The 24,258-nt window shown below is 36.8% G+C and overlaps 3 protein-coding genes across 5 annotated transcripts; 2 read left to right on the top strand and 1 right to left on the bottom strand.

Moving 5' to 3' along the window:
* The first annotated feature begins 88 nt into the window (after positions 1-88).
* On the top strand, positions 89-3,428 carry LOC145906121 (uncharacterized). Its single transcript, XM_082993529.1, has 5 exons — positions 89-452; positions 950-1,180; positions 1,446-1,631; positions 1,773-1,880; positions 2,305-3,428. Exons 1-5 carry the CDS (start codon positions 348-350, stop codon positions 2,530-2,532), a joined length of 858 nt encoding a protein of 285 aa, XP_082849655.1. The 5' UTR covers positions 89-347; the 3' UTR covers positions 2,533-3,428.
* A 1,838-nt stretch (positions 3,429-5,266) lies between these two features.
* LOC145906110 (zinc finger MYND domain-containing protein 11-like) lies at positions 5,267-12,257 on the bottom strand. The gene is made up of 17 exons (XM_082993511.1): positions 12,056-12,257; positions 11,532-11,691; positions 11,100-11,258; positions 10,770-10,853; positions 10,608-10,700; positions 10,325-10,453; positions 10,053-10,148; positions 9,470-9,588; positions 8,698-8,824; positions 8,556-8,642; positions 8,283-8,339; positions 8,140-8,209; positions 7,891-7,976; positions 7,721-7,783; positions 7,387-7,560; positions 6,527-6,643; positions 5,267-6,212 (listed from the first exon to the last, which is right to left on the bottom strand). Exons 1-17 carry the CDS (start codon positions 12,172-12,174, stop codon positions 6,078-6,080), a joined length of 1,875 nt encoding a protein of 624 aa, XP_082849637.1. The 5' UTR covers positions 12,175-12,257; the 3' UTR covers positions 5,267-6,077.
* Positions 12,258-16,467: 4,210 nt separating this feature from the next.
* LOC145906108 (uncharacterized) lies at positions 16,468-23,047 on the top strand. Of its 3 annotated transcripts, none has more exons than XM_082993510.1 (13): positions 16,468-16,659; positions 16,749-16,826; positions 16,904-17,012; positions 17,090-17,169; positions 17,263-17,406; positions 17,554-17,773; positions 18,003-18,133; positions 18,775-18,888; positions 19,229-19,348; positions 20,049-20,174; positions 20,512-20,681; positions 21,342-21,560; positions 21,888-23,047. In XM_082993510.1, exons 1-13 carry the CDS (start codon positions 16,620-16,622, stop codon positions 22,752-22,754), a joined length of 2,418 nt encoding a protein of 805 aa, XP_082849636.1. In that variant the 5' UTR covers positions 16,468-16,619; the 3' UTR covers positions 22,755-23,047. The 3 variants fall into 3 exon arrangements, with proteins under 3 accessions (XP_082849636.1, XP_082849635.1, XP_082849634.1); XM_082993509.1 differs by having other exon boundaries at positions 21,342-21,566; XM_082993508.1 differs by having other exon boundaries at positions 21,342-21,575.
* The last annotated feature ends 1,211 nt before the right edge of the window (positions 23,048-24,258 follow it).

The following is a 24,258-nucleotide window of genomic DNA, read 5'->3' as shown; positions in this document are numbered from 1 at the left end:
ATGCCCGTCGGCTACTGGAAATAATTACATCATCGTTACCTCGATCGGTATGTAGAAGCTTGGCTGCGAATCTAAGGTGTATGAGCTGTTGTACGGTGTAGGATACAGCAGTTGTTTGTCACAGTATAGCAATCAAAACGTGTAGCTCTGGCAGTCGTTGTTATTTGATACACAAGGCGAGTACAATGCGTTTTAATTTACCTAGTTGTGTGGAAAATGGCTTGGTGAGTGCTTGATTTAAAAACAAAGTCACAACTTCTGACGCAAAAGCTGGCGACACAATATAATTATGCTGTTTGTTACTGATTTTAGAGACGCAGGAGGTCGATTATAGGCAAAACACTGCTATGGCTTCTGTACTTCCAAAACTCTTCATGACGTATGCTGGAGTAGCTGGGGCGGAACGCATTTTTCCTCGAGCCAGGTCACGCATAAGTAAAATACAACCGACGGTAGGTTCCGGTAGTTGACTGCTAAAAAAACTTTATTAGAATTGCGAAAAAGGTTGGTCTAAACCACAAAACTAAAGTATTATAATATTGCGCTTGGCAGCTAGTTCGTACAAACTAAAACCAAACGCTTCTCTATCGTCAGTTTCGCTGATTTGTTGTTTATCCCTAACGATATAATGACGTCCATCATTACAAAATATCCTACTAAAATACCAACAATACATTTTCATTTTATTTCAATGAATATTTTTTCTTACTGTTGTTGAGGAGTAAACCTAAAATATGGTTGATGTATTAGATCAGATACTGGTTTAAGGCTTATGATGTCATATTACTTGCTATTACTTGTTGTCATTCAACTGTTTTGTTCTGCATGTATTGTTTTGCATTACGGATAATATAACAAACAATTAGCTGATATCTTGAAGATATTATCTTTCGAAAACTCTTTTGCCGTCATAACTAAATCTTACAAGAACACTCTTTTTCAATCTTAGGCACAACCAAGGCGAGATATAGCGTTGTGGCGGCCTTCAAGTACAAGTGAGACGCCAATTTCCAGCGTTGGAAGTGAACAAGGTCAAGGAAAGAGACACTGGTGGAACATGAGCTTTGAATCAAAAGTGATCAGCTCACTTCTGTTTGGGGCGTTTTCCTTTTTTCTCACGGCATATTTTGACAAGCAACATGCTAGGCGGGAACAACAGCTTGAATTAATAACAAAACAGGTTGGAAAATGCTGTTCGAACTCAATTTTTTGCGTCATACTGCGCATTGAGTTGTTGTAATTGTTTTGCATTGCAATGCTTAAGTTTCGTTTTTGCAGCTTATTGTTTGGTAATTTAAATTGTGGAAGGTTAAGAATGGTTTTAGCACTAAAATAAACCTAATTGTTTACAAAATCTTGCTTGGGCAAGAAAAACATGTAAATCGATTTATTTGAATAACACGGGCTATATTCGAAGATATAGCGTAAAAACTACCTTTTACCAGATCAGAGACTTGTATGGCCCGCTGTACGGAAATAGATTAGTCCAAGAAACCAGTTACAAAGCCGTGGTCGCCGAGCTCACGAATTTAAAGGCTTATCTAAAGAGAGCAGAGGAGGAGAAGAACGCTGCGATGATCCAGAAATGGAGGCAGTTTGTCTACAATGTTCTCTACCCTTTGGACAAGGAGGTAAACTGACCTGTTTTTGTATGTTTCTTCTCTAGTCGAATGGCATGTAACTTTTTTTCATCTCTAATGCGTGTAGTTTTAACTTCAACACAACAAAAAATACTTTTATTCATGCACAATAACCACATTGTTCCGTTTTAGGCACAAGAACTCTTATGCAAGAACGCTCACTTGGTGGCAGCAGACGACTTCCCAGAGGAATTTAAGATCTTCCTTACTCACTTTGCCAAACTTCAGTTTGTTATGGAAGTAAGTACAACATATTTTTGTCTGTGTATCGCGATGAACTATCGACTGTAAGTCTGCAGTTAAATATTCGATTGATTTTCCGATGTGACACTCGTCATGCCATGGCTGCAGCAGTGACGGAGCCAGCTAGTTAGGTTTTTCAGGTTATTTTCGTTGCATGTTGAGCCAAGTGGGCAACGGGTTAGAATGTGTTCCATCGTTTGAATTTCTTTGACACGTTAAAAGCCTTTTAGTACAAACTATTTGTAAATTTGTAAATTAATGTAATGATAAATTGCGGCGTAGCGATTTCATTTAAATACCAGATTCTATTTTATACATAAAACAGACAAATGTCGGAAAATTTCGTTCCATCTGCTGTGTTAAATAAGTTTACACGACAAAACTGTTCTTTTCAACTCACAAACGTAAAAAAAATGCTTAGGATTGGAAGAAAGGCGGGAAGTTGGAATCCACGGCGGACTTCACAGATGACGATTACTTGGAGTCAACGAACGCATCCGGGCAGCCAGGATTGAGTCTGATGTTGGTCCACGTGGAGGATAAGTGTCGGGAACTGAGAATCAAACAGAGGAAGTTGATTTTGGAACTGAGCGCGGAGGACGGACATCAGCAACATATCACAGGAACATTGAAGAAAATTTCGAAATAACTGATTTTTTTGCTTGTTTTATAATCTTATTGTGCTATCTTTGCCTAAGGATGATGAAGACGTGATTTGGGTGGAGTTTTTCAATATTTTTTTTTTCGGTAACAATGCCCAGGGCTTTTGAATTGTTTGGCCACAACATTACATGATTTTTTTCATTGGTATAGGTTTTTTGTGCTGTAAGTGAAACGTTGTTTTTTGATTGAAATCGCTGGGTTTCTAAACTCTCACTATTTCACACACGTTATTAAAATTATCGTCATTTCGGGTAAAAAAAACGTATGTATTAAACGACAAAGCTAATCTGCAAAAAAATTTCGTATTCGTTTGTCAAAATGGCTATTGCGTTCTGTTGCACTTGTTGTTGTATTGTTTAACTATGCAGTTTAATCGTATGTGTTGTAAATAAGCTATGGCAATCAATTCTTTTTAATTAATTTATGCATGCTTGCGATAAAGGTATGACCTTCAGTATATGAGAATTGCTCGGCAATGATACACTGTTACAAGCCAAAGTTGCTCATGGTTTTTACTAAGTCCGTCACTACCGCAACGGTGATTCTCCGCGAGGATATCAACTTCTCACATGGGCGCCTGACTCCATGTACATTATGGTTGTCAATGCTTTTTTATTTCTCGTGTTTAATATTCATTTGCTGTAATACATTTTTTGTGCGCAATGCATTTTCTTCTGCATTTATGCAAATGCATCTTTTCTGTATTTCATGTTACAAACTGTACTTTATACAGTTATGTTATGTGAATGCCAGCTTATGCGTAGAAACGCAAGTACTAACGGATGGGCCGATGTGGTTACTTTTTGAGATTTGTGTGGAGGAATATAGATTTTCTTTGGGGAAAGGGTATTTTTGCGTATAGAACAATAAATGCAACATTTCCCAGCACTTACTAAAAATGTGTGATTTGTGAAAAATAAATGATATTATATTTCATAAATTTCGCACCCCTCAAAACATCTTTGCAAGATGTTGTCACAACTCTATGGAACATACGTTGTATAGAAGAAATTAGAACAACATTACGTCACTTCCTGTCGATTCATGCTCCCGGGAAGGCCCGAAAACGGCGATATCATGACTCATATACTGACACAATGTAAAGCTGATGGTAGGTGTCTTCGGTAAGAGAGTTTTAATGTGCAGTTTGTTGGGCAGAGGGTGATGATGTTTTAAAAGATTTTGCTAAAGAAACAGGTTTCATGGGGACCGCTATACGCAGAAGCAAACGAAAAGAAAATGATATATGTGCTTAATATGGATTAACACTCCTGAAAAAGCCTGGAAAACTGCATTGCTGTGTTACAGTTGCATTGGAGGTAGAAGATGCAGTACTTGAAACAGTTGAGAATTTTCTTCGTTGTGATGTGGAATGATCTTGGGTGTCGATTAACTTACAGGGAATACTTAGCGAAATATCAAACATGTAAATGGAAAAACGAATCATTACTTTCAACAATTTTCAAGGTAGTTGCTGGCAATGCGAAACATAAGTTTATGTACTAGACTACTTAAAATTTCTGCAAATTAGCTTGTTTGCCACAAACACACGTGTTCAATTTGAAAATGATTTATACAGAGAGTCAAAAGTCTTGATGCGGCAAAAATGTCCGGATTTAGAAGTGGCAAACAAAAATGTTTGAAACGTGGATCTATATTTGTGACTACCATATTCTTTGGTGCGTTTTCTAACATTATGACATCATATTGGAATAAAGAACTGGCACTAAAGAAGGTACAACTGGAGTTTGTGACGAAACAGGTAAACAATCGGGAAACAATAGCGGTAGAATTTTTCATAACATTGTTGGTACTTTTGGGTGTTATCGCACCACTGCTAAAAGGCAATGCTTGAGGATCTCTTTAGTGTTTTGCTTGGGATTGCCTTTTATGTACACACACGGTATGTTAGACAAGCTGTATCCAGTGTTACCATGAGCCTTATAACTGGAAAACGTTCACTCGTAAAAATAAGCAAAAGATTAGAAATAACTGAAAAATCATATAAAAATTTTTGCTTTGACCTCAATTAGATAAGCGTTGGTTACAGTTGCAGCAATGTAGTGCTGATATAGCACGTTTTGAACACATTTAGCACAACTCTTGATATGATTCTTTTTTATCTTATTTTCGTCTCGTTTTATTTTCTAAGCGCATTTGAAAGAGAAACCACAGTTTGAAATAATCTTTTAGTTAAAGGAACTGTACGAGCCACTGTATGACAACCGGTTCAACAGAAAGCACAAACTTCAGGGAGCACTTGGAAATAAACATCTTACGTCAACATATATATGTCGTGAAGCAGAAAAGAAAATGAATGTTCACGATATTAAAAGATGGAGAGGGTTTGTCATCGATGCTCTGTACCCTATTGATAAGGAAGTGAGTGCAACCACTGCTGGCCATTAATCGTCACCAGGGGTTCAAATTATGAACGACCTGAAAGTACTCATGTACTGCGTCTATCAGGCATAAGAAATGTAATAAAAGGGTACCAAGACATCGTCTGACCTGTTTGATCCCGAACCTAATTACGTTTTTAAAGTTTTGGTAGCCTGGATTTTTTGCAGTCTTTAAGGCCTTGTTCGCCTAAAATCATCCTGTACTGGGTATTTATTCTTTTTGTTTCTAATAATAATCTGCATCCATTCTCGGTCTGTATATGTATTGTCTTCAACATGCATTTTAATACTTATATTTGCTCTAGGCCCAAAATATACTGCGCAAAAACTTATACTTGATTGGAAGCGAGGAAGTTCCACAATGTTTTCAATCCTTTCTGGTCAATTTTGCGCAACTCGAAATACTCATGCAGGTATAAAGCACGTTTTACAAATTGCTTGTCTGAAGATATGTGCTGGACTGAAATGCCTGGAAATTAGGAAACGTAACCGCAGTGTTACTGACTTTCCTGGTTTTCAAAATATTTGAGTTGCATCCTGTATACTCCATTGTGTAAAAGTAGAGTTCGTCGTTGGCAGGGTAATTTTCAACCTAAGGGCATAAAGATCATATGAGAATACTACTTCATCGTTTTTAGTTGCGCAAGAGGCGGTGCCAAACTTTAAAGTTGAACTTTTCACGTGTTTAGGATTGGCAGACGACAAACGGCGAAATTTTGCTCAATTCAAATGAAGGCAGTTTTGCTACAAGGGAATACACAAACAAAGTGAACGACCAGGAAAATGATCACGCTGAAGACATCCTGGATTACTTGGAGGAAACGTGTGAGAGATTGAGAAGAAAACAATTAAAGTTAATACAGGATGCGAGTTTCGAAGAGAAAGAAATTGACATTGTTACGCTGTTCGAAAAGTTTTTGCAAAAATAAACGACCGACTTACTGACAAAATAAAGCAACTTTTTGTACACAAAAAAGCAACGTTTTGTTGTTGAAATGTTTGTACGTTTATTGGAAAAAAATGTAAATTCGCAGTTTACAGATAGCGAGTTTCTGAAAAACTCAGAAAAAAAGTTAAGAGAATGGCAGCACCGTTAAGAAATTGAAAAAAAGTCCCAAATCACCCCAACTCATGGCTTGCTTCTGGCCGAGCGCCTTTTCTGTGAGAAATTTGCATTGCTATCTGCGGGTCTGTCTTTGCAATCTTCACAACACGACATGTTCTTGCAACACGGAGGAACGATTTCGTTCAAACAAAATTTGCACTGAAAAAGCAAAAGATAACTTTTGGAACATTACAAAACGCTTTATGAAACTACAGAAAGAGAAATGACTTTTTCTTTTATATAACTTGTTAAAAAATCAGATACCAAGTGTTTGTTTGCCTCTAAAACTGTCGGATTCCCATACATAGATTAAGAGTTCTGTAACACACGCTTCTACGAATTTTCACAATAAATAAGATTCGTGGTGACATTTTAGGCGTTGACATTTTGTAAAATATACCCTTGCGTTTCCTGCTTCTATCGGTGACTTTGCCATTTTATTGTCACAACTTTTCGCAGTATGTCCAACTTACCCATGCCTTTTCTTTCACTTCCCTCAATTCCTCCTTGTGTTTTTCCTTCAACTTTCTGATAGTGTCCTCGTGATCCTTCTTCAGTTGAGAACAGATTTGTTCCCTTTCATTTGCTGACTGTGATGTTAAAAATGATATTAGTTGGGGCTTGGCTGCTAATGACAAGTCGGGGTCTTTGAGGGAAAAAAATGCCGCAGAAAGACCTTTTGTTTTTAATTTTATGGAGATCACCTATACTTAATCGTGGGGGGACCTTTGCGGTAGAAATCCCAGTTTCATAAACAATGGTATTCACATCGACCAGTGGTTCCCAGCCGGTGGCACGCGAAAACATTTGACAATTTTTTTTTATGTTGGAAAACTAACCTATAGATTAAAAGTTAAAATTATACACTCATATACGCGACGAAAAGGTGGTCCTTTACGTATTTGTGGCACAATTTTGTTTTAATGAAACGTAGGTGGTTCATGGCAACTGTGCGGGACTTTGTGTGGTACGTGATAGAATTGAGGTTGGGAACCACTGATATTGACCCTTCAGACTACGTTAAACGGCCTGCATTCCCTTCCCGTGGGCCCAGTGTCAAGCAATTATTGCAAATAAAGCTGGTTTTTGGATAAACAATATCACTAGAACCATACCTGCTGATGGGTTGCAAAGTTATTGCAACTCTGTTCTGATAATGAGTCAATTTCAATCAATATCGTTGACAATAATAGCGATAAAAAAATTGTTAATTTACCCGTAAAATCATAAAAAGTTACGACACATGTGAATAGAGCGGACAAAGGCTAATATTAACATGATCCGACATTCGGAGACACCATGGCAATATTGGTAAAAAAATAATTCAACTCACTTCTATAGCGGTGGCGCGAAGTAGTTTTCCTTTGTCCAACTTGTTCGATTCAATCACGTAGTCCTTGAACTTAAGAAGTATCGTCTCATATCGAGCCTTGCAGTTGCAGTTGTTGTGTTTTAGTTCGGACAATATCGTCTGTTCTTCGTTACTGAAAGCCTTTTTTTCCAACCCCTGGTGACGATAAGTTAGGGTTAAGGGAAATCCATATTTGGACGAATAAAAAACCGAATGGGTGGAAGACTGTTTTATGCCATTGTGGCCTTTTGTGTTTAAGTTAAAATTATAGCCTGGGTATAGTTTTAGTAAAAATTAACAAGTTATTCGTGGTAACCTGCTTAGGAACGTCGTTTGGTTGTTCATCCATCTTGGCACGTTTAGCTGGTGGCGATCCAGCCTAAAAAATACAAATCATATACCTTTGTATTCGACGTTTTCAATTGATTTGCACGGCGTTTATAAGGCTTGAAACATTTCAACGCAAAGAATCATCTTTATCCTTACCTTGTTTTCCGGAGAAGCTGGCGAGGGTGACGACTTTGGCTCTGGCTCTGGCTCTGGCTCGTCGTTGTCATCCATATTCTCTGTGTCTAAATTAAACCCAAAACACACTCGTTTACAGAAACCTTTGCTAAAAAAATTCAAACTCCAAGAGAAAAAGACACAAGGCTGTGTTAAAAACAAGTTTTTTTTAAAATTATTTAGCTTAAAATAGTCTTATTTATTCATTTTTTATTCGACTGTGCATCCTACCGTCAAGGTTTGTGCTTTTAACTTCGTCTTCGTTGTCGTCCACGCCATTCTCACCTTCAGGAGGTTCAGACTAAACAAGTAGCAGCATTCACACATACAGATAAAGATTCTTAGTTTCGAGAAAAAATATCTTTTACACCTACCAAGCTTTTAACAGGCGTTGAGTGGTTGCTCGTCGGCAGCGTTCCACTCATTTTTTCCTGTTCGTAAAACATTAACACGTTAACAGTTTGTTGTATCTGCTATAAGTGCGGTGTTTCATAATTATCCACATTAAATCATAGTGTCCCAGGCCAATTTCCCCCTCGGATGAAATCTTACGAAACAACCAGAGACGAAAAATGACATGTGTACAAGAACTGGTACAAAAAACTTTACCAACAGTGTTTAACAATGGCTTAATTAAGCTAACAAACCATGGCTGCAAGCAGTTTGGCGTTTTTCCCAATTCCGTAAGGCGAATCTGATAAAATGATTTTCGCAGCTTCATCTTTCCCAAGCGCCTGAAACGAGCAGATGTTAAAGGCATTTCATCCACAACTCATTTATTTTACTTACACATTCACACTGTCTGATGTATTCCTTCATTTCGTCGCAAGCTTGCTTCCACTGCTGCTTACGCTTGGCTTTTAAAGATGCTGGGCTAACCGAGATGTCCCGGACTGCATCGATGGTTATCCACGCCCTTAGATGAAAAACATCTAATTGTATTGCTACTGTGACCGCCAGGCAGCTTTTCTTGCAGTATGTTAGAAGGGCTTTATTAGAACTGAAGTTTTACTGACCATGAAAATGCAATTTAAAAACCTAACAGTAGCTCAATCATGCTATTGCCTTGGTAACTCAATTTTTCGTGACTGTTAAACCAAAGTTGTAAAACACTTTTTTTTGTTTTGATTAAGGCAAAAACTAAACAAAAAAAGCTGTTCATGCCAAGATTTTTGACTCTTTCATTGCGCAAATATGCATGGCTCGGCGATTATATTATCAAAAGCTTGGTAAAATACCGTTTGAAATGACTTCAGTGCTGTAAGATATATGGTTTTGTGCAGAAATTGAACATTTGAAAAACATTGGACATAATTCAAAGACCCAAATTCAGGGTTTTTGACATCAGTTCGCGTAAGATAATATGAACATAATCTAAATGCGCTTTCGAGCAAATGCAAAAGTTTAATGTCTTTGAACTATTACTAATAACACAAACTCCCAAAGTCGTTTGTCAGAAAAGGCATTGCGACCTAGTGAATGATATAGGTTGTGTTTAGCATTTGCAACAGCAAATGGGAGTTATTTTTAAATGTTTTCACCGAATCTGAGGACTAATTACCGGGGGTGGCGTCGTCCAAAAAAGCGAACATCTATCCGATGATCTTCGACCTGTATTACTTTGGCAGGCCAGAAGTCGAAACCTTTCTGTTTTGCCCAAACCACCTGATGAGGAGGATCCTAGAAATAATAATATAAATAAAGTTAAATATACAATGCCTTGGTGTTCACTAACTTTATATTTAAAAACATAAAGAGGAAAATAAATTTAAAAACTTCTTTTTTTACCATTGGGCTAAACTTTTACACTGCAAATTAGCTGCTTTTTTGCTGCCAGAAATAGTATTTATTAGGAATTGCTCTTCTGGCACTTAAGTTTTGAAAATGTTTATTGAAGCCAACGTTTCGTAAACACTTTCGAAACTTAAGAGCCAGAAGAGCAATTATTAATAAACTGTAAATTAGGTTGCACAATTTTTTCATGCTAATGGAAGTGGGTCTTTGTTAGCAGTTTCTAGTTTTGCACTAACAAAATCACCAGCCAAGGCAAAAAATCAATAGAAGGCTATAACTGAAAGTATGGACCAGTGTAACTTATACACTTGTTGCAAAAATAATTCCACAGCATAAATATGAATTCTTACACAGGGTTTGCAGAACCAGTCTTTCATTGGCTTGCTGTTGGAGAGATAGAAACAGTTTTTGCACAACTTCAGCTCCTGAAGGGTGTGCTCACAATCCTGTCAGTTCAAATATAAAAATGTTGCATGTTTAAAAATGAGAAGGCAATCAAGCGATTGGACAGCATTAAAAAAGCTTTAAGTACTTTTTGAAAAAAATTGATAGATTTCATTGATAATGAATTTAATTTTTCATTGTTCACTACTAATTAATTTCCCATGATTCGTATTTTTACCTCGATAAATTCATGTGTAATTTTGGTAATGGCGTGGCCCGCACCCAATGCAACATGACAATTGTGACGTATGATCAAGGCTTTGGCAAGAAACTCCTTTCCACTTTTAAACACACAGTTGTGGCAATCCTTCAAAACGTAAATAATATTTTTGCACTGAATCATATTTTTTTACACGATGTTTGTGTGGTAAATGCAGTAATTTTTGTCGTTCTATAAAACCTTATTGTTTTACAAATTTTATTGTTTATACAAGAAAATAAACTCAGTACACCAGACAAACCATTTGCAAATGTTCCAGGTCACAATGTGTGTGAACAAAAAAACTATAGTAGGGATTTTCCTCTTGGTCTGGTTTCCGTGACAATTCTGTCCACTATAAACAAACTAACAATTAGGAAAAGGTGATCAAAATTTGTATAGAGCTACATCACACTTTACACACATAGTCTTTTTGTTGGGAAACCACAAAGTAAAGACTCTTTCCCAAGGCAAGTCTTTCTTGTTCAGTGGCAGATCCTTCAGTTGCCTGTAAAAGTGTGATATGCATGAGAATTTAATCTGTGAAACTGCCACATAGTGGTGGTGTTGCAAAATGTTTTTTGATGTATAAGGAACAAATATGATTTGACAATCACCACAAAAGGCAGGTGACTTGATTTTGTTTATTTTGATTGTTTTGGAAGTTTGCAAAATTCCAGAAATATTTAAACTCAAGCAATGGCGTAGGTAAAGGTAATGCCTTTATCTTTCACCAACATATTACAAACTGTACCTTGCACCAATTGCATTTAAAGTGTTGAAGGTTTTTGGAGATTGAAACACATTGCTTGTGATAGACTCTGAAGCACATTGAACAACAAATAACTTTTCCAGGTTTGTGACACTCAAAGCAATACCAGTCGTGAGACTCCTCTGAAATATTTTCCAAAAACTAAAAAATATACAAAAATTAAACTTAAATTCCCAAATCAAATCATTTCTGTTTTGTACAAAAGAACTCAAACATGCATGAACAATAAATATGCAAAAAAAATAGCATTGGCACTGATAGAACCATATATACATGTTATCTAGACAGGCCCCAACAAAAAAAAAATTTCTAAGCCAGTTCAGTTGATACAGTTTGTATTATCTGGTGTTGAACTATACACATTACCATTTTGTTTTGTCTCTTATTTATTTACTACATTCACATAGAAATTACTGGTTCTTTGTCGGGAATCCAATAACCCTCCTGTTCCACTCCTGTTTTTGAGCCTTTGCATCCCACAGTCACAGTTTCGACAATCAACGAATCTGTCACAACTTTGTGTAGATTTTGGAGACATTCTTTGGGTGACCAGTTATACTCCCGTTCCATAACCCTGAACAACATAATAAACATTTCTGGCAAATATGTGGTAAAATTGTGTCACAGCCATATTATAAGGACAACTGACAAAAATTTTACTCCTAAATCCTCTAAATAAATCCAAAGCTAGAATGCTGTTCATCATAATGCTGGTAAACTATTCGAACCCACACAGGGTTCATCATCAGTACTCGAGTATTGATGATGAACCCTGTATGGGATCGAAACTTTTAGCGGCATTATGATGAACAGCATTCTAGCTTTGGCTTTTTTATTTAGACTACTTAACTCCAGATACTTTGCACCCTACTAAATCCTGTTATTGCAATGAATTTATATGCAAAATATTGAATTAACAACAACAACATTTTACTAACCGAACGACACGCCGCAGATTTGCAATTTGTCGTTGTTTCCGAATAGTTTCAATGGACTGGTAAAACTGCAGCACAACAGTGGGGTCGGAAGACCTTCGTATTACCTCTTCGACGGTCATCGTTGCATGTACAAGTCAAACTTTTACTGCGCTTATATGTCTGCACGCAAATTGCAATGTTGCAAAATCAAAACAAGCATGCCGCCGCACAGCTGAAATCGCTACAGCGGCTACATGTTTAATTGTTCGGAAGATACTAAAGACTACATAAATATTCATCAGAATAAAAGACGCCATAAAACATTCGGGTATCAAAAATTGGTCAAGGTGACTGACATAAATCGGTCAGGGATTTTTATGCTTTGATAGATGGTAATCCTACTGTAGCTGCGTTCTAAGGAAAAATACTACTAAACCGGTTCATAAAGTTTTCGCCAAATTTGATCCACATATAAGTCTGCGCAAAATTAAAGTCTATGCGAATTTAATGCAGGTGTAAACAGGTTAACCACCTGTTATTTTTGGTTATATATTTGAGTTAAAACACTACAATATCCACACAGATTTCCATGTTGCATAGTCTTACATGTGGATCCCGTTCTAGGCAGTTTCAGCAAAGGACACTGTACAAGCCCTTGCCAAGACTATGGGAAAGTACCTAACACCGTCAGCTACTGACAAAAACTGTACTTAGATGGAGAATATTTTATTAAAGTATTTGCTTCTTTTGTGAAATATGTACTTTTTGGTTGCACAAATCTTGGGTACGAGATATGTAGCTATTAACCTTAAATTACATGCATCGTTTTGCATTTGCGTTCAGTTTAAGCCAAATATAAAATGCGGTTAATATTTTTTCAGAAGATTTATTTTGGAAAATAAGTTTCGAGCCTGGGTGCTGAAATTGTCCGGAAAAAAACTTGGAGAAGAAACAACCCCTGGGAGTTCTACCGTATACTTTCTATTGTACACTTGAGACATCTTATAACCACTGCCTCAAATTTATTTGTGGTAGCAGCAATTAAACCAGGTACATTTTTACGATTGCTAATATTATTGCAAAAATTAATTTTTGGGAGGAGACAGTTCTGTGATCAGCTTTTTCTGCTCTTTCTTTAATTCTTTTAACTTCTTTTCAACATGTTCCAACACAGTGTACAACCCAGTTTCACCTGACGCATTGGTTCTTTCAGAAAAGTCTTCTTCCAAAAATTCGTTGTCAGACTTTTGCAGATTACCGCGTCTTTTCCATTTCTGCACACTTTACACGATTAGAAAAGAAAAGTAACATACAATATAGAAGCTACACAAAACACCAAATATTGGCCTTTTGCGATATTTAGGGTGATTTAAATCGATATCATAAGATTTTAAACATGTTCACGCAATGCAAAGGATGTAAAAATACCTCCATCACAAAACGTATTTTTCCATAGTGTTTCATAAACTTCTTGAACTCCTCAGGAAACTCACCATCGATTAAATGGGGATTTTGGCATATTAGCTGGTGTGCCTGAGTACGAAAACGTAATTGCAATTTACAATGGATACAGGAAAACTTTGCATAGCCATTTCCAATAGAAACAGAATGTGATTTGTCGGACACTTTCGCTACGGGGCCTTATACGGCGTCAGAGGATTTGGCGCAGGCGCCGAAGAAAATTTTCGTGTTTGCAGGGTTTCAAAACTTTAAAGTGCATGGGGCATGGAAATTAAAATCGGAAATAATTAAACTATGAAATGATCATAATTTTGGTAAGGTCAGCTTATGATCTATAACATGCAAAAAAAATCATGTCGCTACCTCGTAAGGTGGCCGAATAACCCGCGTTTAAAGTTTTGTTAACTGGCTTTTGTTAATTTCTTTTTGTTAATTAGTCTCCCTCTGGTAGTCAGGAGGCGTTTCGCAAGCGTTAACGCGGATCGAGAGGGCGTGAAAGGAAAAAGGGTATTTGCGGTCGTCTTCCACTCATTGCGCACTGCCCCACTGTTGCGCAGATTTCCTTTTTCGGTTTGCAAACTTACTTATAATTCGATATTATATGGTAGTTGCAAAAATAGCATTGTTTAGCGAATTCAGCATTACTTTTTGCAGCACGTTGCCCGCAACGAGTATTTAACAGGAATCTAAACTGCAATTTTCTTGTTGCGGGAAAAAACAATTATTCAAGACATTCTACCTCTTTGTCCAAAGGAAAAAGGATGTCCAAAACAAACTGCCTCCAGGATTTAATCATGTTTGCATCTTTATTCTCATTAGCCTTTTTCAGATATTCTATTAAAGTTGTGTGATCTCCACCCACAGCTCCACGAAATGTTGTTTCCTGCTCCATGCGGTTTCCATAAAGCGGACCATACAGAACTTGAATCTTAAAATAAGTTTATGAAACACACAAAGTCAGAAAACCAAGCCCTAATTCGTTCCACAAAGTTGGAATAGTTCTATAACCACAGGGAGCCGTAATATATCGAAGAACCAAGAGCAATAGTATTACTTATTTAAAAAAAACTGCATACGAATTATTTTGTTGTTGCACTGTACTTGTTTATTGATGTGTTTAAGCGCCTTTCTCCTTTCAGTATTTTTCATTTCACGATACTGTTGCCAGAAGAATGGCACAAGGGCGACAAGAAGAAACTCAGCCCTTCGGAAATCGTATCTTGTTTTTTCATTTTTGTCGTTGTTTTGTCTCAAGCCAACGGACATTACATCCACTTGCGATGGGGTTTGTTGCAGCAAATAATCAAACAAATAAATCACTTCATATAAAACCAACTAAAACCAATCTTAAAACTGTCAAGAATACAATTTAATGTTTGATTTTCGAGCTATTTACAAACTTACGAGCAATTTGTGCGTTACTCTGAATGCATTGGTAGACTGTCTCGATGGAAGAACGGGGGTTTTCATCAACTTTCTCAATGCTGCTGACAGATATTTGCGAAGAAAAGCCATTTAGTTTACAAAGGTACAGTACAATTGCCTAAAAAGAAACACACATTAAACTGTACTTAAATTGTTTTAGGTGCTACTATAAAATTAATTCTATTCTCGAGTCAATCACAAAAGTATCGTAAAAATAAAAGTTTACAAACCACATTTGCTTAGTTTACATTCGAAGATGAAACGTCAAGTCCAACAAACGCATAGTTGTACAATTTGTGACTTAAAACTGTCCACAAAGTATATTCGAAAGCACTGCGCCCTAATCAAGTGATGGAATCGAAACTTTCACTTACGGGTGAACAACGATTAATGCAAACAATTGCCGCCTTTTTGTAGACTTTGAACCTGCGCAATGTAAAGGTCGTGTTTGTAGTAAAAGTTGTTTGCAGTAAAAATAAACAACTACATTGGTTGAACATTAAACAACGGTACACGTGTGTTATTCGTTCGTTACCAGGTTTTGCTTTTTGCGATTTGTCTCCTCTAAATGGTGATATGCTATCACCACTACTTTATAAACGTTTTTTTATGTTATACTTGTTTAATTATAAATTGAGCGTTTTCTTTTCGACGCTTTCCATTGTGCGATACTGGTTTCTGGTTGTAGAGATACAATTTCCACAAAAAGAACGAGCAAGGTTAATACTCAAAGCTTGGAGGATATTACCAGAATTATACACGGTATTTTGGGGATTTTTGTAAACTCAATAAAATCCACCAAACGTGCTTTCTTGTATAATACATTTTATATATTGTCTGTTTTGATATATATACCTGTTTAATAGGGGTGTGCCGGGACAATTCGACAAAATAGTAGGTCTACTTTAATATTCGGTCTAATGCGAACATGGTCCCTAAATACGAATATTCACAGCGAATCCGACTTGCTATGTGCTTAAAGTTAAACAGCGCTTTATTCACAATAACGTCATGTCTGTCCTTTCATACTTTCACTTAAAGGGCAATTTCATTGTCAATGTCAATGTTGTAAACTGATGGGGTAATGCAAAGGCTATATACTTTTCTTTTTAACATACGCTGTTGATATATCATGTAAATGAGTAATTACAATCATTTTATTGGATCAAGAGCGTAGTGTCAATTTACAATGCCCAATATCATCGCAAGTGACAAAATCACTCAATTTTGAGATTATCAAGTCTATTAGTTTGTCTCATGAACTCATGTTTTGGAAATATCATGAAAGAATACAAAAGATTACCTGACAGTGGTCTTTCTTCTTCAGATTTTAGTTGAAGGCTGCGCCAAGACTATGGGAAAGTACCCAGCTCCGTCAGCTGATCACAAAAACTTCATAACGACAGAAAATATTTTGTTGAAGTATTCGCTTCTTCTAGACGAATCGATGTGAAATGTTACAATTTTCAGTTCAACAAATTAATGACCAAACTCGGACAGAACCAAGCGTACGAGAAGTAGCCTAAATATGCTTTGTTTATGTTCAGTTTCAAAGTTATTTTTTGACTTGGGTACAGACGTAGGAAAACCGAAACAATGAAGTAGTAAAAAAGGAGTTTTTAGCTATTATCAAAATCATTTCCACCTCTGTGTGTTGAAAATTTCTTTCAAGTGGCAAAGTTACTACAACTTAAAAACAATGCGTGTATGGATTTTGACTTTTTTGTTTATCTTTTCTGGTAAGTGATTACTTTTATAAAACATTTACTTTTTTTGAACTGTATTGAGAAGAAAACATTGATAAAACTTTAAACTTAATTTTTTTCAGAGATTAAGAGGAGTTCATCATTGTTTTCCCATTATGTCAACTACAACACTGCTAACCCATTTTCTGCATCTAAAGATGGTACTTTATATACTTTTTTACCCATGTTTGTTTTTATTACACAACATGTTACATTTAGTTGTGAAATGTTTTTCTAGGCTGCACAACTCTTGGAAATGAGGGAAGTATTGACTTTAAATCAAACACGTCGGTGGTGTCAAAATGCTGGAAACTGCGATTATTTCAACCAAAATATATTACATTAAGGTTTGGATATTTTTATCTATGAATCTTAAACCACATAGTAGTCGGAGTATTTTCTTTACCGAGCACAATATTTTTAGTTTGATATATGTCAACATTGACAAAAGTTGTGAAACAAGCTACCTTATTCTTCAAAGCGACCAATACTACACAGCAAATGGTAAACACATTGTATTACATTTATATACTGGTTGCTAAATATGTGTGTAATTCATTAAGGAAGTGTGCATAGTAATTCTTGGTGCATTTTCAGGAGTTTATCCATCTGTAAAAAGATTTTGGTGTGGTGATGTTCAACCTCAAACACTTACAGTGAAAAGGGATTGGATAAATCTTACTCTGGTGTCCAAAAATACCAGAGGCACCATGCCAGCTTTCAAACTAAACTACTCTGTTGGTATGTGACATAGTTAAAGCAACAAACATTTCAATGCTTTATTATTGTCAATTAATGCTTGTCATGTTTGGTTCTGTGTGTTTTGTTGTATTACAAAATTTCTTTTAAAACAACCCTCAACTTTTAACTATGTTTACATTATTGCAGATGACCAATGTATGATAAACCGGCAAATTCATTCATACACCATCATTACAAGTGTTGGTTTTCCAAACTCGAACATTGTACCAGACTGTGCATGGAATATTTCGTTACTGGAAGATTCCAGTTCCCTGCCATTACAATTTGTCCTGAATGAATGTGACTTTTATCAGAGTGGATACATTTCTGTGTATGATGGACCTGATGAATCAAGTCCGCTAATATGGTATGTTTAATTGTGCAATTATTAAAATGCCAATTGCTCGCCAATTAATAACGAATGGGTAAAGTCACATGAAGGGTTGTGCTTGTAACTGCCAATCTTTTTTTTTTTTAAAAAACTCCTGTCAAACAGACATTGGTAAACAGAGTTGTAAGTTCATCACTAACATGTGGTCACCCATTATCGTACTGATTCTAAAATAGTTTTTTTATGTCATTTTTAAAATTTCTAGGAACCATGTTTGCGATGACACAGTCAGGACAGGTGAAGTTTTGGCTACTTCGACGGGACCAAATATGTTGATAAGATACAGGAATAATATGAGATATGGACGAGGTTTCAATGCTACTGTGAAAGTTAAAGGTATATATAAATGATGAAAAAACAATACTAGTAAATAAATGACAATGTTTACTGCTTACATATGATGTATTTTATGGTTTGTTTTTAAATAAAGACTAGCCTTTAATGTAACACCTATTTGTTAAATCTGTTTAGTTATTACAGTTCCTGCGTCTGTAAATTTTGTTTGAGTAACTGATTTGATTATGGTCTTAACTTTGTTGAATAGGTGGTATATATATATATGTATTAAAAGCTAGTCTTCGAAATAGCCTCTGGCAATGGCATATTACATACATGACCTGAAGAAACAAATGATTATGTTCCATACTTTGTTTATCTTGATTAATGCATTTAATTACCAACTACATTGCCAATGCTTTGTAATGTTTATAATTGGTCAAACAATTAACATAATCCATATTTTATTTACCTATAACATAGATTTTAAAAGACACAATTTTAAATAAGCTTTTTAGTGCCGAAATATATTGATACAAATGTCACAATGTGATATATATATACTCTGTTTAAACCTGCTTTAACCAAAATAAATTTTGGATTGAAGGCCTGTGACTATTGTTCATTACAAATCGATAATGTGACTGGAATGCCATATTTTAACTCTTTCCAATTAACGAAACTGATTTGCTATTGTCAAGGTTACTGTTTGCCTGGCTCTTATTCTTGTGGTGACCAGGATACTTGCTACACTAGCCGTCAACATTGCAATGGTCAACGTGACTGTGCTTCAGGATTTGATGAGCTGGACTGCAGTAAGTTATTAGTTTATTGCTTGCTTGTGAACTGTTGTTTTTGTACAATATATATATATACACATTCTTCTCTACATTGTACAAGTGGCAGTAATTTGTGAAGTTTTGCATATGTATTGTATTGGCCAAGGTCTTAACTAGGCACACATATTTACGTTTATGTAATCATATCACTAAAAAGCAACATAAGGATATTTAATATAAATATGGCGACAGTAAAGTAATCTGAAATCAAATCATATTGATTGAAAGCTGTTTGTATCACTGTTTCCTTCTTTGAAAAGTTGTGAAAATTCCTTATTTAAACACAAGTTTGATTGTAATGTATCTTTTTGTACAGCAGACACATGTTCAAACGATTTGTTCTGGTGTGGAGGTGACACCTGGAATTGTTACACAGCCAAACAGTATTGTGATGGAAATAAAGACTGTTCAAGTGGAGTGGATGAATCCCAGTGCAGTAAGTCAGAGTTGATTCAGATTGTCACAGACACCTTTTAGCCTCGCTTGTGTTGTTTCCACAATGAGCCAGACTTTCGTAATATCATGATAATTATGACAGTTTCTAATGGAGGTCACAGTTCCAGTGTACTGTGTATGATTAAATTGCCCACAATACCCTTTATGGCTTTATCAGTGCCCTTGTCATGTGTTTTGCAACTTTTCATGCAAAATAAATTAACTTGAATAATTTTATTTGACACAAAGGAAATAATTAATGTAATAAGACTTAACTTTTAAACGTTTAATGTAAACTATAGATTTTTTTCTATAATTTTTATGTTGCTGCTTGTTGGTAGTATGTTATACCAGTAAGGGTCACTTGTATGAGCAGTTACCACCTACCAAAACACATTATAGTGTAGTGTTTTATGACGTAACAACTGTCAGTGTGAGTCATAATGATGAATTATCTTGTAAGTGATGAGGTGTTAAACATTGTGTTGTTCTGTGTCCTTTGTCACACATGACAAATTCAGACTTCCTTATCAGCAATCTTGGCCTATATGCTCATGCTCTGTTGAAGGATTTTTGTTCTCTCACTAAAACCATTCTGATAAGATGGCATCAAGTTTTTTTAAAGTTACAAAATTTTGAAATGTTGCATTTCATGCTCTTGGTCTTAGTCCGACCACTTACAACAAATTCCAACTTTGCAGAGGAATGTGCGCCTGGAGCGTTTCACTGTCAGGAAAACAACAAATGTATTTATGAACGGTGGAGGTGTGATGGACAGCCAGACTGTTCTGAAGCATCCAATGCATCAGATGAAGTTGGTTGCGCTTGTAAGTTCCTGATATATTTTTTAAAAAAATTTCTATAATTGAAACTTGAAGCAAGAAGGCCTTGTTTAGTTTATGCAAAAGTTTAGTGATTTTGAAGTGGACTGACACTATACAAGCTATAACATCTTTAAAATTATTTTTTTATAATACAAACGCTTTATTTGGAGTATACGAGTGCATGACACAATTAATAGTGGCTTGTTGCAACTCCTCAAGTCATTATTTTGATACTTGCAAAGAGTTCACACACAACATAAACTGCAGAACATTGTACTAAGCACCATGTGAATACTGGCAAAAAGTGTCTGTCCATGAAGTTTGTTTTGTGCTTTTATAGACACAGCTAGTAGACAAGTAATCACTGCTGCTATCATCGGATCGTTGATTTGTGGTTTGCTGCTTGCTGTTGCACTTGGATGTTCCTGTAAACTTTACACACTAAGGAGTGCAACGAGAAACAGAAGAACCAGACAAGTTGTTCCAACACCACTAGGAAGAGTTGCAAGGGTGAGTATGTCACATGGTAATTAATGATTTTATGTTGTTCGGATTACTTGGTTTAGTTGAAGATCACAGCTTGTCAGAACACCGCCCTCAGCAGTTTGGCACGTTGTTTTAAGGGGTGTGAAAGTGCGTTTAATTTCTGCTACGCAGGAACAAACACTACGACAAATTGTTCGTCTCCTTGGTTGCTTTGTTTTTCGGTCGCGAGCGCTACATTCACGCAGCGATGACCGCTTATGAAACAATCGTTTGTTGTGCCGTTGGTCAATAACCCGTCAACAATACCGTTTTCGAAAGAGCGACCTTATAAGTTTATTCAATTCTGCTACAATTTCTATACAAAAACCGCACTCCGTAAGAGTTTTTCGTTAAACTAGACGCACATGCACAAAAGCAACTAAAAAGTCTTGTATTTCGCAGAAGTTGTTCGATATTTCGCTTAACTGCTGTAATGTGCTACTTGTCTTTTAAAGCTAAATTGGCATGGTTAATGTCGAAAAACATTTTAACCTCATCTAACAGCTTCATTAATTATGTACCGAAACCGAACACCCCCCTCATATTTTTTCTAAATCGACCACTGGGTATACATACCTAGGATGTAACACTCGCGTATAACCAACCTTTGGCCAATTTCTCACACCAATCACTTGCACTCTACAGCAACTATTGCAACGTGAAGCCCCGCCCTCCTATTCCATGACCGTAGATGGTGTGGACAGTGATAGTCCCGATTCGTCGTTCCGTCGAAGTTCAGGTTCAAGTAGAAGACGTCGAAACAACAGAGAACGCCGTAGCCGCAGACGCCACAGACACAGGGACCCGCAGTTACGCCGAGCCAGACCTGACCCGAGCGCCACCGCCGCAGCTCCACATGGGTCTGTGGAGGTAAATACGGTATTTCAATGTTATTTTGTGCTTGTTCGTATTGGTTTGACGTGTACGGCCACAGAATGACACACAGGACAATATTTTGGCATATTTATGAATGATTTAAATGAATGTTCAGATCATGCTGGAATGGAGTGTATGCAAAAATTCCAGTAGTTAACCTAATTTACAAAAAAATGTAAAGTAACTAACCGTAATTGGTCCAATCTATTTGTCATTAATTTTCAATTAATTCTTGAATCTTAGTTGTTTGTGTGCAATTTGTAAAGATTCGTTTGCACAGAAAATCCCTTTTCACATGCTTTTATAAACATACAGATTGTGCAGCCAAATATTTCTGAAGACCAAATAGTTCGACCACCTCCTGACATTCCGTTGCCACCTATTCCATCACCCACCCCTGAGGAACAAGTTCAACAGCTTCCTCATCCCAGCAATCAACATCCAGATGCTCCATCCTCATCAATGAATGAAGTCCAGGATGCAACAACTGAAGCGAGCTCTTCCCACGAGGATCAAGCTCCTCCTATTCCAAAAAAGAAGAGGATTCGACCGGTGATGGTGGAAGCTCCTTGCTCTGATGAGATGGTGGAGGACATCCCCAATTGTGTCTATCCGAATCCTCCGGCATATCACGAAATTGTGGAGCCCCAAAATTCGGGGTCACCAATTCCTCATCTCCATGACAACAGAGACGATATTGTGGTCGACCATGAAGCTCCTTCTGGAACCATGATCAACCGGTTTCTTGCAAAGTTTGGTTCTAACCGGAATCCGCATTTCTGGAGAAATATCTTCAGGAGCGGCAACGTCTCACCTCCATTTCATCAGTTGGAAAATCAGCCGGACTCGGTGAGCGGAGACAGTGACAGCCTCGTGCTTTCCCTTGAATCAAATCAAATGGATGTTCCTTCTTCTTCATCTCAGGAGCTCGATGCCACGCAAGCTCTTCTGCTCTTCAAGAGAACAGTAAAACCGACTTCATTCTATCCTCCTCCGGCTCACATCAAGGAGCTGGAGGCGGGAGGAAGTGATGAAGAAGTTGATGAGGAGATTGCAAATCTCAGACAACCCCCGAGGGCATTTTCTCCAGTCGAAATGAGAGAAATGCCATCACACAACTTCACGGATCCCTTTTCGTTTCCACCAAGTACTTCAAGTGACACAATAGAGAATAATTCGTGACCGCAATAAAGTCCTTTTTTATGCAACATATTTTTACCGCCAGTTGGCGCAAGAGATCCAAGACAAGGTATCTTGACGAATGTCAGTAATGCACTCAGGTGTATGCCTCTTTGTGACGTACTATTGACGTCACACTCTGCCCGTGACGTCAACCGCATGATTTCGAAGTAAGGCTGTTGTATCTTTTTATGTTCCGTCAGTATTGTTATGGTTATTCTTTGCGCATGCCTAATGTAGCTTGTTTCATATTCGTTTTTTGGTTTTTCGCATCTTACTCGAGGCAATACACTCAAATTAAAGAAGTTTTTGTTTATGAGACAGCGAGATGAAGTTTAAACAAAATGAAGGGGGCCTCATAGGAAACCAATCAAACTGTGTTTGTCGATTTTAACAAAAATCTTCAGTAAATAGGCCTCCCTCCCATACAACAGTTGAAAATTTCTATTCGTTGTTGATCTATGCCAAAGGTTGCGGAAACCGTGTGACCAGCGTCACATGTGGCGATTTCATTCCTGTGTTCATGCTATATATAGACGACAGACTTCTGTAGGTAAAAACAACTTCAATAGACAATAAAAAATGACACTTCGGGCGCTCGTTAGTGCTTACTTGCACAAAGCAATACTGAAAACATACAGTGATGCTTTTTTTAACTTCACTTTTTCTTACAAAAATAGAATTTTCCAGAATACCTCTTGTAAACTAAGCCAACAAACCGTACATTGACATCTGAGACACCGTTTAGTCGAATAATCGCGTTTCTTTGTGTAGGCCTAATGCGATTGTGTAACACGTGATAAAATTGTACTTTGACCTGTATCATATCGATGAATAACTACGCAAGATTAAACATTAGCGGTTTTTCAGATGTAAGCAACTTTTGGTTAACATATCCAAGTAAAACTTAACATGGCGACGCTTGGTACGCCCGTTAGGTGTTATACACTTCACCTTTTGCTATCTAGTCAGTACGCCGTATCATAATTTACATGATGTAATAGCAACGTGTTTCGTTTCCTTATCTCATAAGAGCACATGTAATGGCATAAACGGTGTGCTTATCGCAAAAGTTATTTGATGTGTTGCTACTAATTTTGTAAGTATACAAAGATTTCCATGCAATGGATTTCCTTCTACAAAACCGCTTGGAAGATCTAATGAGAATTAGGCCTAATTACCATCCAGGGTTTTTTTGTATGCCTTAATGATCAACAACAGTTTGATGGTATCATAGCAACGTACTTTTTACGCTGTTGCGTTTATTGTAGCATATAAGATGGGACACGTAACCCGAGAGCAACCTTGCAGTGGCTTCCTATATTGCGATAACAAAATCTGACACGTTTGTCAAACAATTGTGGAAAAGGCTATAAGTGATATATAGTGGCTGAAGATATTCGAAGAATCAGGTATATAGCCTCTTGCGTAGATTTGCAATGTCATGGCTCTTGGACTTAGTTAGGTTGCAAACATGCGTGGAATGTTTGTGCTGAAATGTACGTCA

This window comes from Ascidia mentula, chromosome 6 (genome assembly GCF_947561715.1).
Source record: "Ascidia mentula chromosome 6, kaAscMent1.1, whole genome shotgun sequence".
In the NCBI taxonomy this organism is placed as follows: domain Eukaryota; kingdom Metazoa; phylum Chordata; class Ascidiacea; order Phlebobranchia; family Ascidiidae; genus Ascidia; species Ascidia mentula.
This window is presented reverse-complemented; position numbering and strand designations above follow the sequence as displayed.